Source organism: Motacilla alba, chromosome Z, assembly GCF_015832195.1.
Source record: "Motacilla alba alba isolate MOTALB_02 chromosome Z, Motacilla_alba_V1.0_pri, whole genome shotgun sequence".
NCBI classification, from domain to species: domain Eukaryota; kingdom Metazoa; phylum Chordata; class Aves; order Passeriformes; family Motacillidae; genus Motacilla; species Motacilla alba.
In genome coordinates, this window is record NC_052046.1 from 10,826,182 (window position 1) to 10,846,883 (window position 20,702).

At 39.2% G+C, this 20,702-nt stretch overlaps 1 protein-coding gene across 4 annotated transcripts in view; it reads right to left on the bottom strand.

Annotated features, from left to right (window-relative positions):
- The window catches only part of ADAMTS12 (ADAM metallopeptidase with thrombospondin type 1 motif 12), a 145,905-nt gene that overhangs the window by 109,464 nt on the left and 15,739 nt on the right, over window positions 1-20,702 (bottom strand). Inside the window, exon 1 of one of the 4 annotated variants that reach the window (XM_038124211.1) lies at window positions 6,522-9,257. The exons of the other annotated variants lie outside the window; for them this stretch is intronic. Coding sequence (XP_037980139.1) covers window positions 6,522-6,527 — 6 coding nt within the window. The 5' untranslated portion in view covers window positions 6,528-9,257. Of the gene's footprint in view, window positions 1-6,521; window positions 9,258-20,702 lie in introns of those variants that run through there. 4 annotated transcript variants of the gene reach the window in all.

The window sequence follows — 20,702 nt, forward strand, 5'->3', positions numbered from 1 at the left end:
CCAGAAGAAAACCCAGTGAGGGTATTGCAACCTGCAGTGAACAGACAAGCCCATGGTTTCCATGTAATTAATTGTGTGGCACTGGAGGACAGCAGAATGTTTTGTCAGGAAAGTCTTTTGAAAAAAAGGTCTTTTTCTGATCCTTTGAGAAACTACTGAGCCTCACAAGTGTAATGTCCTCAAACTTCCAAATTTGAGAGCTTGATTTAAGAGACAAACTAAGTGAAGCGAAGACTCCAGGCAGAATTTAACTTGATAGAGAAAGTTCCCTTAAGATGATTTTTTTGTTGTTTTTAATAATAGATTCAGTCAATAGCCAGGAGGATAAATAGTTTCAAAACGTTTCCTGGTAGCTCAATGCACCAAAACCCACTTGCTTGCAACTATGGGGAGTACTAAGTCATGAAGGTCCAAGAAATGGCCTTTTTCTTCTTGAACTAGAAAGAAACAGTTTTCCTCCCCAGACAATGACTGCCTGTGGGCAGTTCAATTAAAGATCTCTAATCTTCTGGCATTGACTAGTCATGTTTGCCCATCGCTATACTTCACTGACAAAACCTTTGTTACCATCACGATCAGAAGCACCTGCTCCCTGTCTGAGGTAAAGACACTAATTTCTTTTAATCTGCAACACACAGAATGCAATACTGGAAGTGCCTTTTTTTTAAATTCTGACTTATGCAAGCCTGTCTTGCATTCTAATGCAATACATGTGATAATGAATAACAGACAGAGTTAAAATACATCAATTGCTCTTATGCCATATTACCAAGCTGCCAGGAGTGACATAAAATAAAAAGGAGCTCAAGAACACCATGAAGAGTCACTATGTGTAGCACTACAGCAGGAGAAGGAAATATATTCCCTGGCTATAGCTGTCCACTACTTCAAATCCTCATCAAACACACTTAAGGAGTCATTGTGCAATAACGACCATGTTCATGCTCTGATTTTTTCCTAAGCTATGCTATACAGTAAATTGAGAGAGTTCACTGTAAATCTTGTTGAGTAAATTCCCACCAGTGGGAACTGGACTCTGGAGAACAGACTCAAGGCTACACTCTGAGGGTCAGTGATCCCAAGCTGAGACACAGGCCAGAAGTGTAAGTCTGAAATGGAAGAGAGATTACTGGTTGTGAAAGGAAAGGAACTCATGCCACCATCATAGCCCACATTATGCAGCAAGGTGACTGCAGAGTCTTCAGCAGCAGTTCTTAAGTAACTCAGAAGACAGTCTACAGCAGAACCAAGGAGCATCTACCAATTTTGTGACTACGTGTCAGGTGATTATAGAACAACTATCAAGAAAACTATTACTTTAATCATGTAAGCTGATGTCCTGCATTGTATAAGAGGCCACATATTGACTACTTTTAGGGAGGCTTTTCATTGTCAATTTTACCCCTTTGGATTCCCGCCCTGTCCCTGCAGTGTCTTGTCTCTGGCAAATCTGGTAAAAATGAATTCCAGGTGTTACATTTATTATTACATGTTGAAACACACAAAAAAATAATTACCCTCCTAGCACTGGGCTGATCAGGGCCATTCAGCTCCACACATAATTTAGTGTTTTTCAAAGTCAATATCAAACTCCAGATGTGGCACTCATCAGACCATATGTAAATATATACCCTTAAGCTTTTGCCCTCAGAATCTCTTTCCCCATCACTGAAGAACACACAAGTTCATCTGGTCTGAACCATCAGTCTTGGGATGAGTTAAACTGCACACAAAGAAGTGCCCTGCAAGTGTCTTCTTCACTGAACCTGTAGGTCTGGATAAGCTGAGAAGGGGACAGAGTCATATTCCATCCAATACATCTCATTTACAGTGACCTGGGATACCACTGCAGTAATTTTGGTTCTACTGCAGCCTTCTTTCTGTCACAGTGGTGAACATCACCTCTACTCAGCTGTAAAACCTGAGTGCTGCCAAGTCTGTATTGCTGTTTGAAATTCAGACACCTGGGCACGATGTCTGATTTAACTTCCATAAAATTTAGCATGTGTACATAACACTGCAGCCCTACAAGCAGTACTAAGAATATTCTCTACTGTATGGAGATATCCTAGTCACCACAAGAGGAACAGATGGAGATTCTGGAATATGTTTAATTTCTAAATTATGAAACATTAGTTTGACGACTGAGAAGTTACTGCAAATGAAAGGCATTGGAAGCAAAATATAAGAAGTATTTAACTGAGAAACACATATCTAAATATTCTCATTAATTTATGTAATTGAATGTCTTTGTGGAATTTTTTGCTTTTAATGTAGGTTTTATGAATTTATTATTTTCATTTATTTCCTTTTGATGACCATTTCATAATATTGAAGTAACAGTGGCGATACTAGTAAATAAAATACTGGATCAGACAGTTCACCCTCTGTGTGGTTCTTATGCCTCTGTGTAATTTTTTCCAGCTGTGAATAACACTACTCAAAGAATAGTACCTCCCTGTACTGTGTTTATTCCTACACCTTACAAAGCAGTCCTGTAAGACATTTAATTCTTCCATCCCATTCCAATACAGCTGAATTACAGTGCTCATTTTCGTCAGCAAATTGTAGTTATAAAGAAATAAAAACATGACAAAGCAGTTTGTAAAAATGACAGTGCATAAGCACTAAAAGATCTTAACCCAGAAAAGACGTCATTTAATCTGTACTATTTTTACTAATTCATATAGATGATGCTTCTTATATGTGTCCTCTTGATACACTTTAGAGCACACAGTGCTACATATACTATGTCAATTCTCAAAGCATAAGGTTTGGACCCCATAAAGCAGATAAAGTCAGGAAACACTACCCCTTCAGACCATTCAGCTCCTTAAAGCTAGATTCTTTACATAAGAGATGTGCAAGTCTGTGAAAGCACGGCCAGAGTCTGTACAAATCTTTCATTGGCCTGAGGTTGCTGGAAGACTGAAACCTGAAATCTGAGATTTGTCTGCCTTAGTTTTCCAACAGTGTTATCTCAGATACCAAGAAGAATATGACACCTTTATGAAAACTGACCTTCTTCAAAGCGTGCATGGATGAAGGGGAATTCAGTTACAGAATTCAGTATTTTCCAGTGCAAGGATCGCCTGTGCTTGGAGCAAGGTTTAAAGAGGTCTTGTCAACTGGGTGCAAGACAATTGCATTAAAAAGTTTCATGTGAGTGGAAAACACAAACACATTCTTCCTCCGAAGTATAATGCCCATAAAGTTGCTATGTATTAAGTGGTGTGGCAGATAAAAATCATTCCTCTCTTCTGTACTGGCTTCTGCAGTGCTACAAAAATACTTCGGAGCTAAACACCATTTTCTCAAAGCCTCCCTTGCAGGTCCTTATTGTCCTGCAGAATCTTTTCCTAGACAGTTGCAACAGTTGCCAGAACCTAATGTTTATTTATCCCTTTCAAACCCTCTTCCCTCTCTCCTTGCTAAGGCTCCCTACCAGCCTTCCAGTAATTGTAAACTGGAGTCAGCAAACAGCAGCTAAACTGGAATTAATGCAGTTATCCACACAGCCCATGTTTGCCTTGAATTTCTGGCCATTCCTGGAGCAGAAGTGCTGATTAGAAAAATGGGACCTTTCCTGGCTATTTAGGAATGCTAACTGGTTTTAAAACAGCCGTATGGGTAAAACTGTCCACAGGCTTAGTGAAAAGATCTTCACTGCCAGTTGCACACAACAGAGTTTTCAGGGTACTTCTTAAATTCTCATTAATTCCACTGATTCTATTAATCAAAATTATGAGTTTTCGGCTGACAACAGCATTATTTTTTAGTTCAAATTATGTCAATTTTGTTTTGCCAGTGCAAAAACTTCACAGGCTGATGATGAAAGATACTAGGAGAGTGTTAGAAACTCCATTAATATGAAGTGTAGTTTGTCCAAACAATTAAGCACTAAATAACACCAGAATGGCATTTTTGTGCTAACAACCCCGTTCATGTTCCAAATTCCAGTCCCCCTGTGTAATCATTCCACCAAAGTTGCAGCTTATTGCAGCTATACCTAATATGGCATTCAGTTTCAGATTTTGGACCACTGCACTGTGCTTATAGGCTATTTCTGAATAAAATCCTCCTCATCTGCCAAGTTATAAAATGAACAGAAAAAAGCAGGGGCACATTCCATGTTGGTTTTTTGCAGTAACTCCATTTTTCCCCAATACAATCAACAGTTTCTCAAGCTGTGTGCAAGTATTTAACATTTCTTTAAACATCAGCATACAATTAATGGGCACATCACTAACATAAAACCTCATAAGCAAGACCTGATAACATATCAGCTTTTTGGTTGTTTGTTTTTATATCAAAACTGCAATGGAAGCTGACAGGAACTGAACATCCAAAAACTTGTGATTTTATGTTGTCAGAGAAAAGAATAAATGAAATCTCTGATACTTTATAATAAATGTTTTAATGAAGTGAGCACATCTGATTTTCATTTCTCTGTATTCAGTTAGTATATAAAATGGGATAGTACTACCACATTAGCCAATTTAGCTTTGTGAAAAATTCATTAATTTTTGTGTGTCACACTGATGAGTACAGAAAAATTCAAAAGAACTACCCGTGTCTGTTCCCAAAAAAAGAAAAAAGAAAAAAAAAAAAAAAAAAAAAAAAAAAAAAAAAAAAAAAAAACCAAACAAAAAACAAACCCAAACATGTTCTCATCAAACAAAACATAGTAAGCAATGAGAAACTGCTGAATTAGCAACAATTGAGTGTCATTGTGAATACTTGAAAGAAATCAATACAGAAAGCATTTATGACCAAGTGTTTGAAAGATCTCATACCACATGCACCCTTGATTCAACACTACTTGTAACAGAAACACTGCAGCAGGCATTTCTCAACCTTAAAGCTGTTAAGGTGGATTTCTTCAATAAAACCCTTTTTTTTTTTTAAATTTGCTGTGCATTCTTCCCACACACTGCCATCTTTTGCAGGAGTGATATATTTGACAAGTACACTATGCTTACTGCTCCAAGGCATCTTCCATCAATATTTAAGGGCATACAGCAGAATGGAAATTACCACATGGCATGGAGTGGCAACTATTAAAAAAAAATAGAACCAAAACCAGAAAGAAAACAAAGCACTCAAAACCCACCAAGAACAGTGCTTTAACACAACTGTTCTAAATCTCAGTAATAGAATTACAGGATTATAAAAAAGCCCATACATATGGCTTTCCAGTACCTGCTACTCACAAACACATGAAATCAGCAAAATCTTATTTCTGAAAACACAAAAGGGTGAAGGACACTGAGTCTGCTTCCTAGAGACTGAGCTTTTTACTTTGAATGAACATCCAGACATAACTAGGCATTCATCATCTCAAACAAACTTCTGGATACAACAATCTTTTTTTGTTGCCATTTTGGATCTGTTTTCCTCTTAATTTATTTTGCATGCAATCAGCATCCTATTCCTTGAACCTGAGGAAGCTTTTTTCAGCTTTCAATAAAACTTCTACTATAGAAGAAAATGTAGATTCACCTAAAGTTCTTCAAATCAGTTTACTTTGACACAATCAGAACCAGAGGGGTCTAGCAAGAGTTTCCAGCAAGTGAAAACTGATGGAAAAGAAACAGATTCACCCACTGTTGTATTGTTCATGTCATATCCCACATCTTTTCTTTGTGCACACTTCAGTGCGCAGACTATACCATCCAACCACACCCAGCATCTACACCTTGGTCCTAGAAACCTTTCTCCCAGGAAACTAGTCTCTCAGGAGCTCCAATAGCTGTCTGTGAGGGACTTTTCTGTAAAAATTTACCACCTGTGAGAAGGACAGCATTATTCAACCTCACCAAAGAAGATTTTTAAAGAACAGCAATGATGGATTAGGTGTCCTTAGTGACAGAAAGAGACTATCCGAATATCTTCAGGCCTCAGATGCAATTCTAAACTCAAACCAGCTCTCTCTAGCTGATGAGTCAGATGCAAATACATTCCAGCTAAAGGATTGGAAAAAACACTTGTGGTAATATCTTTCAGAAACAGCCTAATCAAATTTTTAGCTTCACATGGTTGTGGAAAAATCCTAGAGAAACTGCCTTCGATGAAAATTTGCCTTTGGCAAAGAAACACACAAGCTCAGAAGGATAAAACACATCTGGTTCACTCATTTAAATACTGTGGAAGCAGCAGGAATACAGTTCTGCACTGAACTGCCACCTTGCACCTACAGCAAAAGAGACATTACTTATTTGCATCAGTGGAGATATCTTATCAATCTTAACCAGAGGAAAGGAAAATATAAGTTTCAGTAAGTAGCACAGTCATCCAACAGATCACTATAACCAACTACCACCACCCACAAATCCCACATTAGCCAGGGAAATGACACACCTTTGGTCTCTCCTGTTCTATGGCCAACATATTTGGGACTGTAATCTGAATATTTACACAGAAACAAAACTCAGAAGAAAGACCGAAAGAACTTGAATACAATCTGTGCCCGTAAATGTTATCTTTAGAAATCCTGCTGAAACAGTGGAGATGAAACTCACCTCCATCTGTGGGATTAGGATGGATCTTCTTCACATCAAACTGGAGTATCTGAAAGGAACCAACACCACTTTCTGCAACACAGTAAACTTACAAGAATCATCTAGATATACCAAACAATTTCCTGCACTTGTGGGACTCCAGGTACTTAAGGTGCCCTTGGTCTCCCTTCTGCATCAGCAGCACGTGGACATTTAGCTTCCTAATGTTAAACATGGTCAAAATGTGTCTAAATGTGTCCTGCTCTCTCCCTAAAGAGAGCAGGAACTGAGCTATGTATATGCAGATAAAAGAAAGAGCAAAACTTCCCTGATCATTCCCCTGCTCTGGTTCCCCAAAAACTGCATATTTAAGGCTTGGGCACCACACAGTCTAAAGAAATCTACAGTCAAAATCAGAAAAACAGTCTCATTTCCCAGTCTGATTACATCTATAGAGCTGCTGATGTTGGACATTCAGATAAAAGCTGGAGTTGAAGGCTCAGTTCTCTATCTCTGGGATGTTTACATTCTGAAAGCTTGGAGATCCTCCTTTGAAAAGCAAATGAAAAAAGAAAACATTAATATCCATGTGGTCTGTGTCAGGGAAGAGATACATAATGAAGTCCTCCTCTCGGCTCAGTGGCTTTAAATACTTCAGATGGAATCAATTTAGTCACCTGTTTAGGCAGATACACTACAGATTTAAGCATTTAATTACAGATAGTAAGATCCAAGGCTAAAGTAAGTCCTGCATTTTCTTGATGTGCCAGGGAAAGATGAAAACCTCCTGAGAAGAGCCTTAATGTGTATCACCTATTTACTGAACACAGTACTCTCCCAAGTAGGTTGTAACACAAACGATAAATGTTATTTCCCAAAACCATTGCCATGACTATGATTAGCCTTGCCTTGCCTTCACTAGAATCTATGTCTGCAACCAAGCTGCAGGTGAGATGCTGGTGTGTGGGAGCTGTCAGGGTAAGACAGATCCATAAAAGCTGAATCCTTTAGTGCGACTGTGGCAGGACTTTACATAGCTGCCTTAATAACTGAATGGGATTCAGGATATTATCTTCATCCATCTGGTCTCCCTCTTTTCCCTTCAGCAGGATTGAATGAAAATATATACTGTTGTAACTTTTGCCAGAAGGCAACAGTTTTTCAGCAAACACCACTCAGAAAAGTAGGTAATGTCTTAAACCCATGAAACTACTAACATCCTTTTCACTGAGCATTACAGACACCTTTGAAATAAAATTCCTTAGCTCTCTCACTAATGTGGCACTATCAATGCACAGAAGTGACTGCTGTCCAAAATTCTTTATTAGTCACTTGTCACAAGTTCAACACACAACAGAATTATACAAGTATTATACAGAATAAGAGTGTATCAAACACAGGGCGATCATGTACCACCAAACATATGTATTTTTCACAGGAGAAAGGAGGAGTGACTGAGATTGGAGCTGCCACACCAAAACAAGGGAAACGCAACCACAGGAAACTCAAGAGGCAGTCTGTGCTCCTGCAACACTGCAAGGAGAATACATTTGGAAACTTAGATCTGAGAGGCTTTAAAAAAAAGGGGGGAAAAAGAAGGCTGTAATGAATGTCAAGCATGCTTCAGCTGGAAAATCCACTCTTCTCATACATACCCACTCCATGCAAGCTAAAGAGCGTTCACCAGTTTCCCTAAGTTCAGCAAATACAGTAAGCAGACTGTGACCAGAGGAAAAAACCCAAACCAACAACTATGAGTTTATAAAAATGATTGGGAGACTAGGATTTCTCTAGATTAAGTTTTACCTCTTATTTGGCCACAAGAAAAATAATAAAGAAGAGCTTCTTTGAAGATGATACAAAGGAAGGCCATCTGTGTCAGTCATGTACATTCCTCCACTTTCTCTAAAAATATGAGTTATTATTTCAAGACATTCCTATATACCATCAGGTCTGATGAGTCTTATAGCCCAGAGCCACACAGAAAAACCCATTTCAATTTCATTTATTAGTTTCACACAAGAGCTGCAAAGCAGGCAAAAGCACAGAGAGAAAACTCTGGACTTTATTAAGTTTTTGAACAGAAATGTTTATTCAAGTCAGGACTAAAGTTCCACACCATCTTTAAAGTTCAGCTAAGTGATAGGACTCAAGCAACCAGTGCCATCAGATGGTAACTTAGCAGCTGTCGATAAGATTAAACCTGGATATCTGGTTATTTAATATATTTTTGAATTTCAATAAACTGCCTCTCCTTTAAGACTTATAGCAAGGCCTGTATTTGTTTACAGCACAGCACAAGGCAACCATGGGGTAAAACACAACAGCTGGTGTTGAATTCACCCTTTCCAGGACAGGAGAGTTGTGTCTGGGCTACTGTCAGGAGGTGGAGCTTGCTGGAGCTGGGCCTTCCTGGTACCTGAGGTCGTCCAACCCCTGCTCGTGCACCTTGATATTCGCATTACAAAATGCAGATGAGGTGAGCCGCTACACAATATCTGTGATACTCTCCTTCAATTACCCCACACTTCACAGAAGGACAGTAAGCTCTCTTGTCCATCTGAGTAGCAGCTAAACGGCCCTACTGCCTCTCACCCCTGTCCAGCTCTTCACTCTTGGAATATCATTAGAGAGTCTGCTCCCTTCATTACAGCTACTTGGGAAGAAATAATTCTTGAACACAGCAGACTTACATCTGTTATATCTAGAGCAACAACTGGGCCTCAATTATGAAACCCAGTGTTTTCTACAACACGTTTAGAGACAGTTCACTCTCTATTTAAAAAAAATCACACCATAAATGCAGTTTCTAAAATATAAAAACATTTATAAACAGAGCAGAAGTCACACTTCTATTTATTTGACATCCTTCTATTCCTGCATCTGTGGCTAGCTCCACACCATACATATTAAATACCTGTAGGAGACATTGATGGAAAGATCAACCTTCCCCCCCCAAAATGCAATGAAAAACCACAGTGTCTCTTTCTAATAATTTAACTTAAGGAGTAATAGGTTCATTTTGCATTTTACTGGATAAAAGAGGGGAGTGAGAGAAAAGAGTATTCCAGAATTAACTCTCATTTTTGTTGTTAGCTATTGATGACTTCGATTGCCACACACCATTAACTAGTTTCTCAACCAAATCAAAAGCTGTAAGAAATAAAATGAGAAAAAAAACCCTGGGGCTATACTTGAAATGAGAAAAATGCATTTATTTTTAACCAGATGGTTCTCCCTCTGAGTTACAAGTTTATAATATGAAATCATTACTCCACCATATTAAATATTCTACTGTCTTGCTTGCACATGTTTTTAAATTCTAAGAAATCCTAACTGCTGCATCACCTGCAGCAGAGACTTCCAGGGAATGTTAAGAGCCAGAACATTAATCTCTCCGGTGTCAATCTGTTTATTGCACCCCATCAGCTCTGCTATGGTCTCAAGCATACTCAGTGAGGTCAAATATTTGTCAAGATAATTTGTTTTGGCTGGAATGGAGAAAGTAAAGGGAAACAGACAGAAAAAGGCAAAAATACACTATTTTTTTGAGAGATAATGTTAAATTATGGAGCCTTGACTAGACAAAATATCTCATTAAATTAGTCAAAGGTTTAGGATTCAAAGTATACTTTTAGGAGTCTCTAGGTATGGCATAAACCTGGAGTAAGACCAGATTAGCCAATGCAAAAATCCTGCTGTAGTAACTTCATTCCTTTCTGAATGTGCAGACTTAACCCCTGCTCAAGTCAGAGATAACATCATAGATTCCCTCCACATAATTTTATATGCTTGAAATACCTATGGAAATTATTAATGAAAAATAAGCATGACCTGTGCTAGAAAAGGCCTTTTCAGAGCTGTGAAGCACCAACAGCCACATTTCAGAGCTCAGCTGCTGAAGGATACTTTTAGAGGCCTTCATAAAGATGACTCTGGCCCTTAGCAGGCTGGACCCCCATCCCATGCAAACATGCTCCCACCTCACCATCCTCTGGGTAAAGCACCTAAAATAAACCCATAAAAGTGTCTGAAATAAACCCTTATGACTCCTGTTCTAAGAGCACTGGTTTAAAGCATCTAAACCCCCTAAAACTGGTCCATACATCTCTCTGAATGTGTATGGTTTTGTTCAGCCTCTCTTCCAAATGCTGCAACCAAACCAGCAGTACGCAAACAATCAGAGTTACGCATCCTACTCAGGAAAGCACAGTCAACATCTGTGACTTGATTTCTTTCAAAATAGAGACAGGACATCAGGCCTCATTAAAATGCCACATCATGGTGTCAACCCATGTTTCATGCCCTTCTGAAAACCGGTTTCTCAGAAACAGGGGAGGACAAATGTTTGGCCTTCTTATTCACAGCAAAGAATTATTTTACAAGACATTTCAGTAAATGAGAGTAGCATATCAAATAACATCTCTAAAAAGAGCAAGAGCAAGTTGCTATGTATTTTCCAGCAATAATTAACTGACCATCAACCCTGCAAATGCCACTTACTTCCTTTCCTATGACAACTGTTTTACCTCTCGTTTCAATACACAACAGGCTGACACAACGGCAAACACAACGGCACACAGCTTTCCGGATCATTGTCCCTGGACTCAAATACAAGCTGTATTAATGTTCTTTTCCCCAGTGTTAAATGTTTTTGATAGCTAAGAGAAAGGCTCCATAGTGTAAGAGTTAGTTGCTGGATGAGGGCATCCCACTGGGGGCTGTATTTGGCACTTCTTTCCTATAATGTGAAAGCATGACACCCATTAGTATAATTGAGATTTACAAGCCTGCACAATGAAGCAAAACTTATAAAAGACCCAAGAGAGTGAACATAAGCTATCATCAACAGGGGAGAATTTGATGCATAAGCCATAATGCTATTACTAGAGTGTTTCTGCCTTTCCTAAAAAATAAAATTTTTGGTAATGTTTGGTATTCATATAGTTTATCTATTTTGTACTTTTATCTCACACTGGTTTTTGAAACTAAAAGTGAGAAGCCAAAGACAACGTCATCCTAAAACATGATCCAGCCCCACAGCAACAAAATAAAAAATCTTTGAAAAGAAGAAATTGATGCAATAAAACCTTCAGGAAGACAGATGTGCAGGTCTTCATTTCTTCAGCTTTTTTATTAGGTATTTTAAAGGATCAAGCTTATGCAGATGGCACAATTTGAATAACTTCATTTGTTCTGAACTACACTTGTGAAAGCAGTATTTTAAGAAGAGTCTAATTCTTTCAGTGCTGCTCAAATTGCAATCAAAACCTGGTAAATCTAAGCTATAGTTCTGCATTTGTCCACTAAAGCTTTTTTCAAGTCCAAACTGAGTTTAAACAAAATTAATTAACTGCCTGAAAAGCTGCCCACATGCTGCTGTGTTATTTTAACTGATACAGTTCTTGCAATCTCACCTTAATAAACAGAACCTACCTACACCCACCGACATCATGAACAAGCCATGCTACCTGTCTCAGAAACAAAGGACTGGCATTTACAAATTTTCCCAGAAGTGTCCCCAGGCAAAATGAACAGATGCCTAGGCCAGCAGACAGGAAGAATTAAAAAAGCTCAGCTGTTGTAGGCATCTACCTTCTCTACACCCTCTCTACCCCTCAGACACTGATGACACAGTAAGGGAAACACAAACACAAAACACCTGTTGGGAATAACAAATGATAAATACAATCTCTGTTTTTAAATTGAAATTACTGAAGTGCCACATATAAGAAAACCAAACAAATTATTGTTTTGTAGATGGGAAGACAGTCCTACAATTTAGTCATACTATTCCTACTTTGAAAATAACTAAAGAAAGTGTTAAAGAGCAAAGCTTGGTCCCTAAATCTTTACATTTCTATGGCCAGCAAATTTTGGTAACTTCTATCCAAGGGCTGTAAAGGGAAAGGTCAAGAACACCTGGGAACTAAAGGTGTTGTTCAACAAATTTTGGAACAAGAGAAAATTTTCCAAGAACTCAGAAGGGTCAGTGCAGCATAGTATGTACTGCAGGCATACAGCACATCACAGAACATCACAGTCATGTCAGCTTGACATGATTCAGGGTGAGCAGGAAGGGAAAGAAGGAAGGACAGCTGATACTAACCAGACTGGTAAAGAATTAACAGCAGGAAGTATGGCCAAAGCCAACCGATTCCATCTAATGAGATTACATTTTTTACATTTTCTAATCACATTTCCTAATTAGATTGCAAGTTTGACCAGAAAACATATGTTTATGACACATTTAGGTCTTCTAAGGCATTTGTCTTGGCACAGTTTTATGAAGAATTAAAAAAAAAAAAAATCAATGCTATGCTCATTCCTCTGACTCAAAATCTGATAACTGAGAGAGCTGAAGTTACAATCAGAAATGAGGAGTCATTACCAGGTACATTTCCACCAAAACTCTCTGGTGCTATCAATTTTGTGTCTTCTGGCACTGAGCATTCAGACAAAGGTCTGAAAGACAATGTAAAAATGTTCCTGGTCCCATCTGTAGACAGTACAAACACTGCAGGAGCACATCTTTCTCAGGAAGACAGGTGATAAGACACACAACCACCACTGCCATTTGTAATCTGAGCTCCAGGAAACAGTCCAATTTCTACAAAAATTCACACAAGAGAGAAATTGTGCTTCTGGAAACAAGGCTCTTGCCTGCAAAGCAGAAACTCCAAGAATCTTCATTTGACCTTAGGACAGCTGAAAACTGTCCTTAATGTGCATCTACAGCCAAAAGGGTTAACAGAATCCTGGGAGATGCACAACGGATCTGGAAATCTCTCCTGGCACCAGCATCTCCTGTTTCAAGTGCTGATTTACATCTCTTCTGATGGCAAAGCCACCTCTGCTTTGCCAAAGCAATACATTTACTCTATTTTCACCAACATTCAGGATTTTCCCAGCACAGAAGAGCTTTGCTAGAAAGCAGGTACCAGACTAGAATTGCCTTCTTTCTTCAGAGTTGCCACACCAAATTACAAGAAGAGGTGTTCACTTCAAAACTGCTCATTGTTATCTATCTACCACGCAGTATTTCATATTTTTCTCCAATGTCTGTACAGTTAGAGCTTAATTTACTCAAAATACACTTATTGCCAACCTGTTATTCTTTTATCTGTCAGTGTTGATTTGCTCACATGAGCAGACTCATGTTTTCTCAGAAACACACTCTTCCCTGTGGCACATTTACTGCCACTGCTTTGCTTCTCTCCAATCTTTCTATTTTGGCAAATCCAATGCAGCACTTAACTTTCTTTGAAAGGCACACACAGCTGCTGAAAATCAATGATCTGAACTATCTAAACCTGTCCCCATTATCAGCCCTTCAATTACGACTCTCTGATGTGTGCTTCCACAGTGACACACACAAGGTGGTTTTAGGACAGAGTACAAAGGAGAAGAAGGGATGTGTGGTGGCAAAGAATACCCTATGAGTTTTAAACCAAGCTCAAGTCTGTCTTGTCCTAAGGACATGAACTTTCTATTTTTTCCCAGTGAGCTTGAAAGCATTACCATGCGAGCAGGAACAACACAAAAAAATACAACTGCTTGAACATCAACTTTGATTATATTCCCAGGAGATTCTTTCCCACTGCTTCCTCTCTCTCTTATGAGCTTGTTATTTCAGTAAGTATTATCTGCAGCGTGCTGTAGTTTTCTGTATGCAATGAGATTGTTTTCTACTTTAAAATTAAAATATAATAGACTAATACAAAAACAAAACAAAACAAAAAACCCAAATCAAAGCAAAACAAAGAAAAAAAAACAGAAAAGAAACCAAACCAAAAATAACCCACCAAAAACCACAAAACCCCCAAGCAAACAAACAAACAAACAAAAAAAGCCCCAAGCAGTGCGAATGTATGTGAGCTGTTCCAATAACAGAGGTACAGAAATTGGGACTGTGCTGGTCTTGCATTCTCAGGTCAGACTTCCAATTTCCACAGCTGTTTACACCTCATGAGACACAGCAATACAAAGGAGTCTGAACTGCAGCAAGCAGACTTCCATCTCTCACAGGCATCCCCTTCACTGGGAACCTGCACCCCTCACTACTGCCCACCAACAAAGCTGCTATTCCCCAACTCTGCTCCTTTCCATCCTTTGCCTCTCACACCTGTCTCTTCTAGTTCCTTACAAAGTTTATCAGACATGATTCCAGTGTTTGTCTCATAGATTTGAAAACCTTCCTGCACCCTCACTTCTACCACTAGTAGCTCCAGGGACAAGTAGTTCACTTCAAACCTTCTACTAAGCAACACCTCTATTTTCAAATTGTACTAAACTATACTTGATAAAGCCCTCTAGATCGTAACAATACTTGTACACACAGTTCTTGACAAAACCACACAAGTAACTTGAGCTGCATGTAAGATGCTGACATTATACTCTTCAGTAAAACAGATTATACATCCCACTCTTGTGTTACTGTCATGTTGCCTAATAATCCCGCAAGAATGGCAACATTATTTAAAAGCACTACATTCTTGCTTCATTATACGCAAGGAAATCTGCATCAACATACTCAAAGATCTAAAATTCTCAGAGTATGCAAAAACATTCAACATCACATTGCTGTTTACCATTTTCTTGGCTATGTAACAAGAGCAGAAGTTGGCCCTTAGCTGTAACCGACTTTTACAAATCATCTTATCATTTTTATAGCTCAAAAAATGTTTTGCTTATAACAAAAATCCCCATCCTTCTCATACTCCAAAAGCCCCATGAGATACTATGCTAAATTGCTGTTATGCTACTAGACCTCTTACAGTAAATTCATGTTCAAAACCAAATCCTCTGCATTTCAATACTCCCTTTAATTTGTATTTCACAACTGGATTGGGCAAGAAGCCACTCAGCTGGCTGGGCAGAGGAGCCAGCTAGTGAGTTCATGGAAGGAGGCTGTCAGACACTGTACACAGAGGCAGCCAAGAAAACACAGCAGGGTCTCCGGCAGCACCCATGGGTCCCTCGTGGGCACCCACCACACTGACCCTGCTGCCCAGCTCTAACTACCACTCCTCCCACCCCAGCCCGGTCCCCACACCTCTTCTTATCTCTAGCAGGAGCAGTTCTACCCATCTCTCAGATTTAAAAAATCTGAGAGTAAAAAATCTGAGAGTATAAAAAAATCTGAGAGTATAAAAAAATCTGAGAGGTTTTTTTTTAAAAAAACTGATGAGTAAAAACCAACACACTTTATAACATGGAACTACTTTTTTTCTTCCAACTGTTCAGAATTAAAATGTTCCTCTGGGTAACCTTTGCTCTGGTAACACATAACAGAACACACAAAACTGTGTCACAAGTCAGCCATTAAGTTTACACCGCTGCAGAAGACAGGCAGCACATTTCATTCTTCAGCATTAAGGTAAAACAGAAGAGCTGGTCTCTGCCTCAGCCTCCATACCAGACAGATTTGGAAGTACTAGGCTGTATTTTCTGTGATGTTATCCAACACCTATGCAGACAATAGAACTTCAAACAATTAGAATTTCTCGTTGTTCACATCAAGTTCAGCTCTCTGTTTTTAATACAGTTGCTGGAGCAGAGACTACACAGTAAGCACCATGTCTGCTGTCTGACTAAAACCAGTGCAAGTCTATGCAGAAAAGAATCCAAGCCAGAAAGTAAATAGTCTGCTGCCTCAGATACTTGCTCACTAACTTCTTAAAGTGAAAGTTGACCCCCCAGAAGCCTTTCCATCCCTGGGAAACTGCTCAGAAAAGAATTCTCCAAAGAGTTAATCTGGCTCTTACACTGCAGAATTCAGCACGCAAGTACAGAATGCCCAGGCTTCTCTCTCTGCAACTCCAGAGCACTGCGATCATGTAACAAACCAACATAGGGTACATTATCTTACTTCAGCAACAGAAAGCAATGAATTTGAATCCTAAATGAAACCAACACCAAAAAGATACATGATAGTCTTAGAAACTGTAGTACTATTAAGCCTTTTGGACAAAGAGTTAGTGAGCTCCAGGGCACTCTGAGCAACACCTCCAGTCACTCCCAGGTTTCCCCACTCCTGCTGACAAGCAAGGATACAACCCCAGGAGGCACTAACAAAAGACAGAAAGCAGTAATTGGAGCCTATCTAATTGCAAGAGTCAGAAGCTGTATTTAGACTGACTTATACCCCATCATCCCCACACTCCCTCAGTGTATGGGACCTCTGCTCTCTAACAGCCTTCTCCTGCAATCAGATATTTCTGGTACTGCCCAAAGACGCCACAGCCCTTTGCTGAAGAGAATAAAAGGATGTCACTGGAGGGGGGAAGGGGTGCCCAAACGACCTCCAAATCCAATGCCATCCCTGTTTTTGGAGTAGAGAGATCATGCAAATAGCGGTCACACCTGCAGGCAGGGGTCAGAGGGAGCAACAAAAGCTGGAGAGGGAAGAACAGAAGAGGGCTGAGCCACACCACACAGGGCAGAGTGAGAAGTGACACCTGGAAGCTGCTATTACACTAAAGGGTTGCACTCAAAGCAACAGGCATCAGTGTGTCAGCCATGAAGGGACAAAAGGGATCTTAAGACAAGGTTATGTGAAGACAGAAATGTTAACTTGCTTCAGACAGCATACACCCTAATGGATACAACATACCACAGCAACTACAGTAAGACCAAAGCAAAAGGAAAAATTAAAGAGATATTCTTTTCCTGTTACATATCGGTAAAAAAAAATTATGATGGACTCATGTTCTTTAGTGCATCCTGCCTGAATGATGCAGCAACCCTCATTGATTACAAATTCTTCTTAAATAAATACTGGACATGAAGATGGGATACAATCATGGCTCCCCAGGGCTCCCTGTTTACAGTGGACAGGTATGAAATGTATTTGCATCTGTAGGCTGATCTCAGAATGGGACAAAAAAAAGATGTTATAAAAACATCCTAAGCCCTGCTTAGGTGAGGTGCTTGCACCTCATACTTGTCTCCTTCCTTTCAATGGATCAAATGCCAAAGCACTGGCTGTTGTGAGCACCATACATTTCTCATATCAATGTACTGAGATGCACTCCCCGGCATTTCTGAGCTAAACTGCCCAGTTACCTTTCCTTGGTTGCCCCGAAGGAAAGAGGTTGGGCAAAAGTCTGAGGATAAAAGGATAATGTTGGATGACATACTGAGTACAGTCCTCATGCAAACCCTGTTTTCAGGATCCACTTCATTTTTCTCTTGCTGTATACCTGTGGAGATCAGTAAAGAAACACTTAATACTGAGGAACAGAAATGCCTCAGACGGGAAGGCAGATGGGACACCCTGAAATAAATCTTTTGTAAACGTGCTTTTTGCCCAGAACAACTTTTCCACAAACAGCATGTGCCAGATTCCCTGGCTGCAAAGCTGAGTTACACCACAGCAAAACACCCCCTGAAGCAAGCCCTGCAGGAACATAGCCATGCTCACTCTCCTTTGGATGTAATCACTCTACGCTGCCTCAGCTTCCATGCCCAGCTAACAGTTCCCAGACGACAGAAATTTATGGCTGCCAAGATCTTTACTCTGTAATCAATTGCATGAACAACATCCATTTTCTTTTTTTCCCCATAGTCTTAAAGTTCTGTCTCTACTTCTTGTCTCCTCTGCCTTCCTGTGTTACTCACACGTGTGTTTATTTAGCTCATATTAGGCATCTCATTTTGTCTGGAAACCTTTGGGTAATCAGAGAGCTATATTTGGGAAAGGAGTTGGTTTTATTATTTACATCAATCACATTATGTAGACCTATACAAATACAGATACATTGCACCCTGAGTTATCTTAATTTTAGTTTTTATATCCTTAAAAGAAATATAAGGTTGAAGTGAACAAAGACCACTCATGAAGGACACAAGATGTTTATCAACCAGATTTCAGAGCAGTGCTGAAAGAGGATGTCTTAACTTCCTGTAATCTCACCTTCATATAGTCCCAGGTATGCCTAAATCATCTCCCACTGTTACCTCATCTCTTATGCTACAATTTAAAACTTTATGTTTTCTTAGTTTTCCAGGTCTTCCCATGATATCAGCCTGCTTGTTTCAAGAAGAGACTGTGAATCCTCACAAATCACTGTGGTCCCAGTGTTCAAAACAGAACTCAGACAGCTAGAAACAAGACAAGAATGGAAACCCTAAATCTACAAATCCAGTTGCCAGTTCTACCTTACAAAAACTAAATCTCACATAAGAAGAAAAGGACAGTCTCAGACCAACATCTCTTACCCCCATCCTAATTCTTAAAACTGCTGAAAGCAAACACCTGGGGAGTAGTAAAATATGATGTGGTACTACCCACAGATTCTTACCCTTTTTCAAACGGAGATGAGAAATGCCTGCTGTATCCTGAGTGAACATTTAGTCACATTTACCCATATTTTTTTAATCTCTGCTCAAATCCTAGGATCTTTTTCCCAATTTTTTTCCCTCCAAGATAACATACTTCTACTAACAAATTTCCCCCCTAAAAATCCACAAAGTATAAAGCAAATATATTCGAGTCTTAGCCTCACACTTAGATGAGCTTTTAAGCCACAAATGTTTATTATGTGCTAAGTCTGTGACTCTAGGCTCCACACTATGACATTTGAATTTTCCCTTCTACAACTTCATGTCTACCATTTCTTCATTTAATGACACAATATCCTAGTCATTCTCCATACTGATGGTACTTTCTAGATCTGCATCCTGACCAAAGTTCATCACACATTATTGATTCTTGTCCCATGAGTATCAATGAAAATTTTAAGCAAAAGCAGCCCCAGAACACAGACTTAAAGGACCAAATGAATAGTCTTTTTTCTCCCAATAATACCAGGAAACTGCAATGTGTCACCCCAAGTGACACAGTGCTCCAAAATGCAGAGCTATCAGCACCCTTGACTTGTCCCAAATACACAAGAGTAAATGCTACACAGAAATAAACACATACTCACCGTGCCAGATGTCATTAGCCCAGTTACTGGGATGCAGCCAGGTGGGTGGGGAGGATGATGGGCAGTTCCCAAATGCCTCAGAGGACTCCAGTTAGCAATGTCACAGTGGCACTTTGCCAATGGTAGATGTACTATGCAAGTATAAATTAGTGACCTGATTTAATTCTACAGTGGCCTGCAAACGACAGTGAAGAATACTGCTCCATTCTCTGTGGCATTGCTCCAGATCCTATACAGATAAACAGGTCAATCTACTGCCATGTTCAGGTTAAACTCCTGAAGAGACCTTGTCTTGTAATCAGGTTAAAAAAAAAAAAAGAAAGGTCCTAAGAAACCTGGTTGAAGATTAAGGGTTTGGGGGGAGGGGTGGAGTTAGTGCAGGTTTTCTGCTTTGGATTTTTGGTTTTGCTTTATTTTTAATTTAGATAATTCTATCTCCTGACTTGTACACAAAAATAGCCTGTGTGAGGGCTAAGAATGCCAGTGGCAGATGGACAATTCATGAATTCCTACACTTCACAGAAATCCATCCACTTCGAGAATCTGAGCTATTATGCCTAGTGTGTTGCTCTCATTTGAGCTTCCAATTCCCACACCATTTATCCACTTACAGACTTTGTACATCACTTCATCTCTATGTTCTGCATCTTGAATCTTTACACTGGACTGTCTGGATGAATAATGGCTTTCAATTCATTTTTACATAGGACTTTATAGTTCGAAGAACAGAAGTTCTTAGTAAACGGGAAGCACAGAACATTTGTAAAAGATGAAAAAATGCAACTCAGTTCAGCTAGCTCCAGTCTCTCCATAAAGAAGCTTGACATAAACAAACTTGGCTTGTTTATATATTAAAATATCTAATTGTCATTCAGTCCTTTACAGAACACATTTCTTGAGAAGTGTTATGATAATCAACTTAACTAGAAATCGTACCATATAAAGCAACATTCACAGCCATAACATAATGAGACTATGCCAAAAGCTGCTCTGCTGCCTTGCCAGAAGATGACGTGTCCTAATTATGAGAAAATGGCCAAAAAAGATAACACAACTGGGCTGGAGATAACACTCCTTTCCAAAGCAATTCAGAATACTGATGCAAAATAAATTTAACAGCCTAAAACCTCACCTGGGTAAATAACTGTAGCTGATGATCTGAACAACATTTAATGAATTTAATGTTATTTCTATTTTATCTTTAAAAATATGAATATTAAATTCTATATTCTTTGAATAGACAGCTACCAATTTCCTGGAAGGCAGTGAT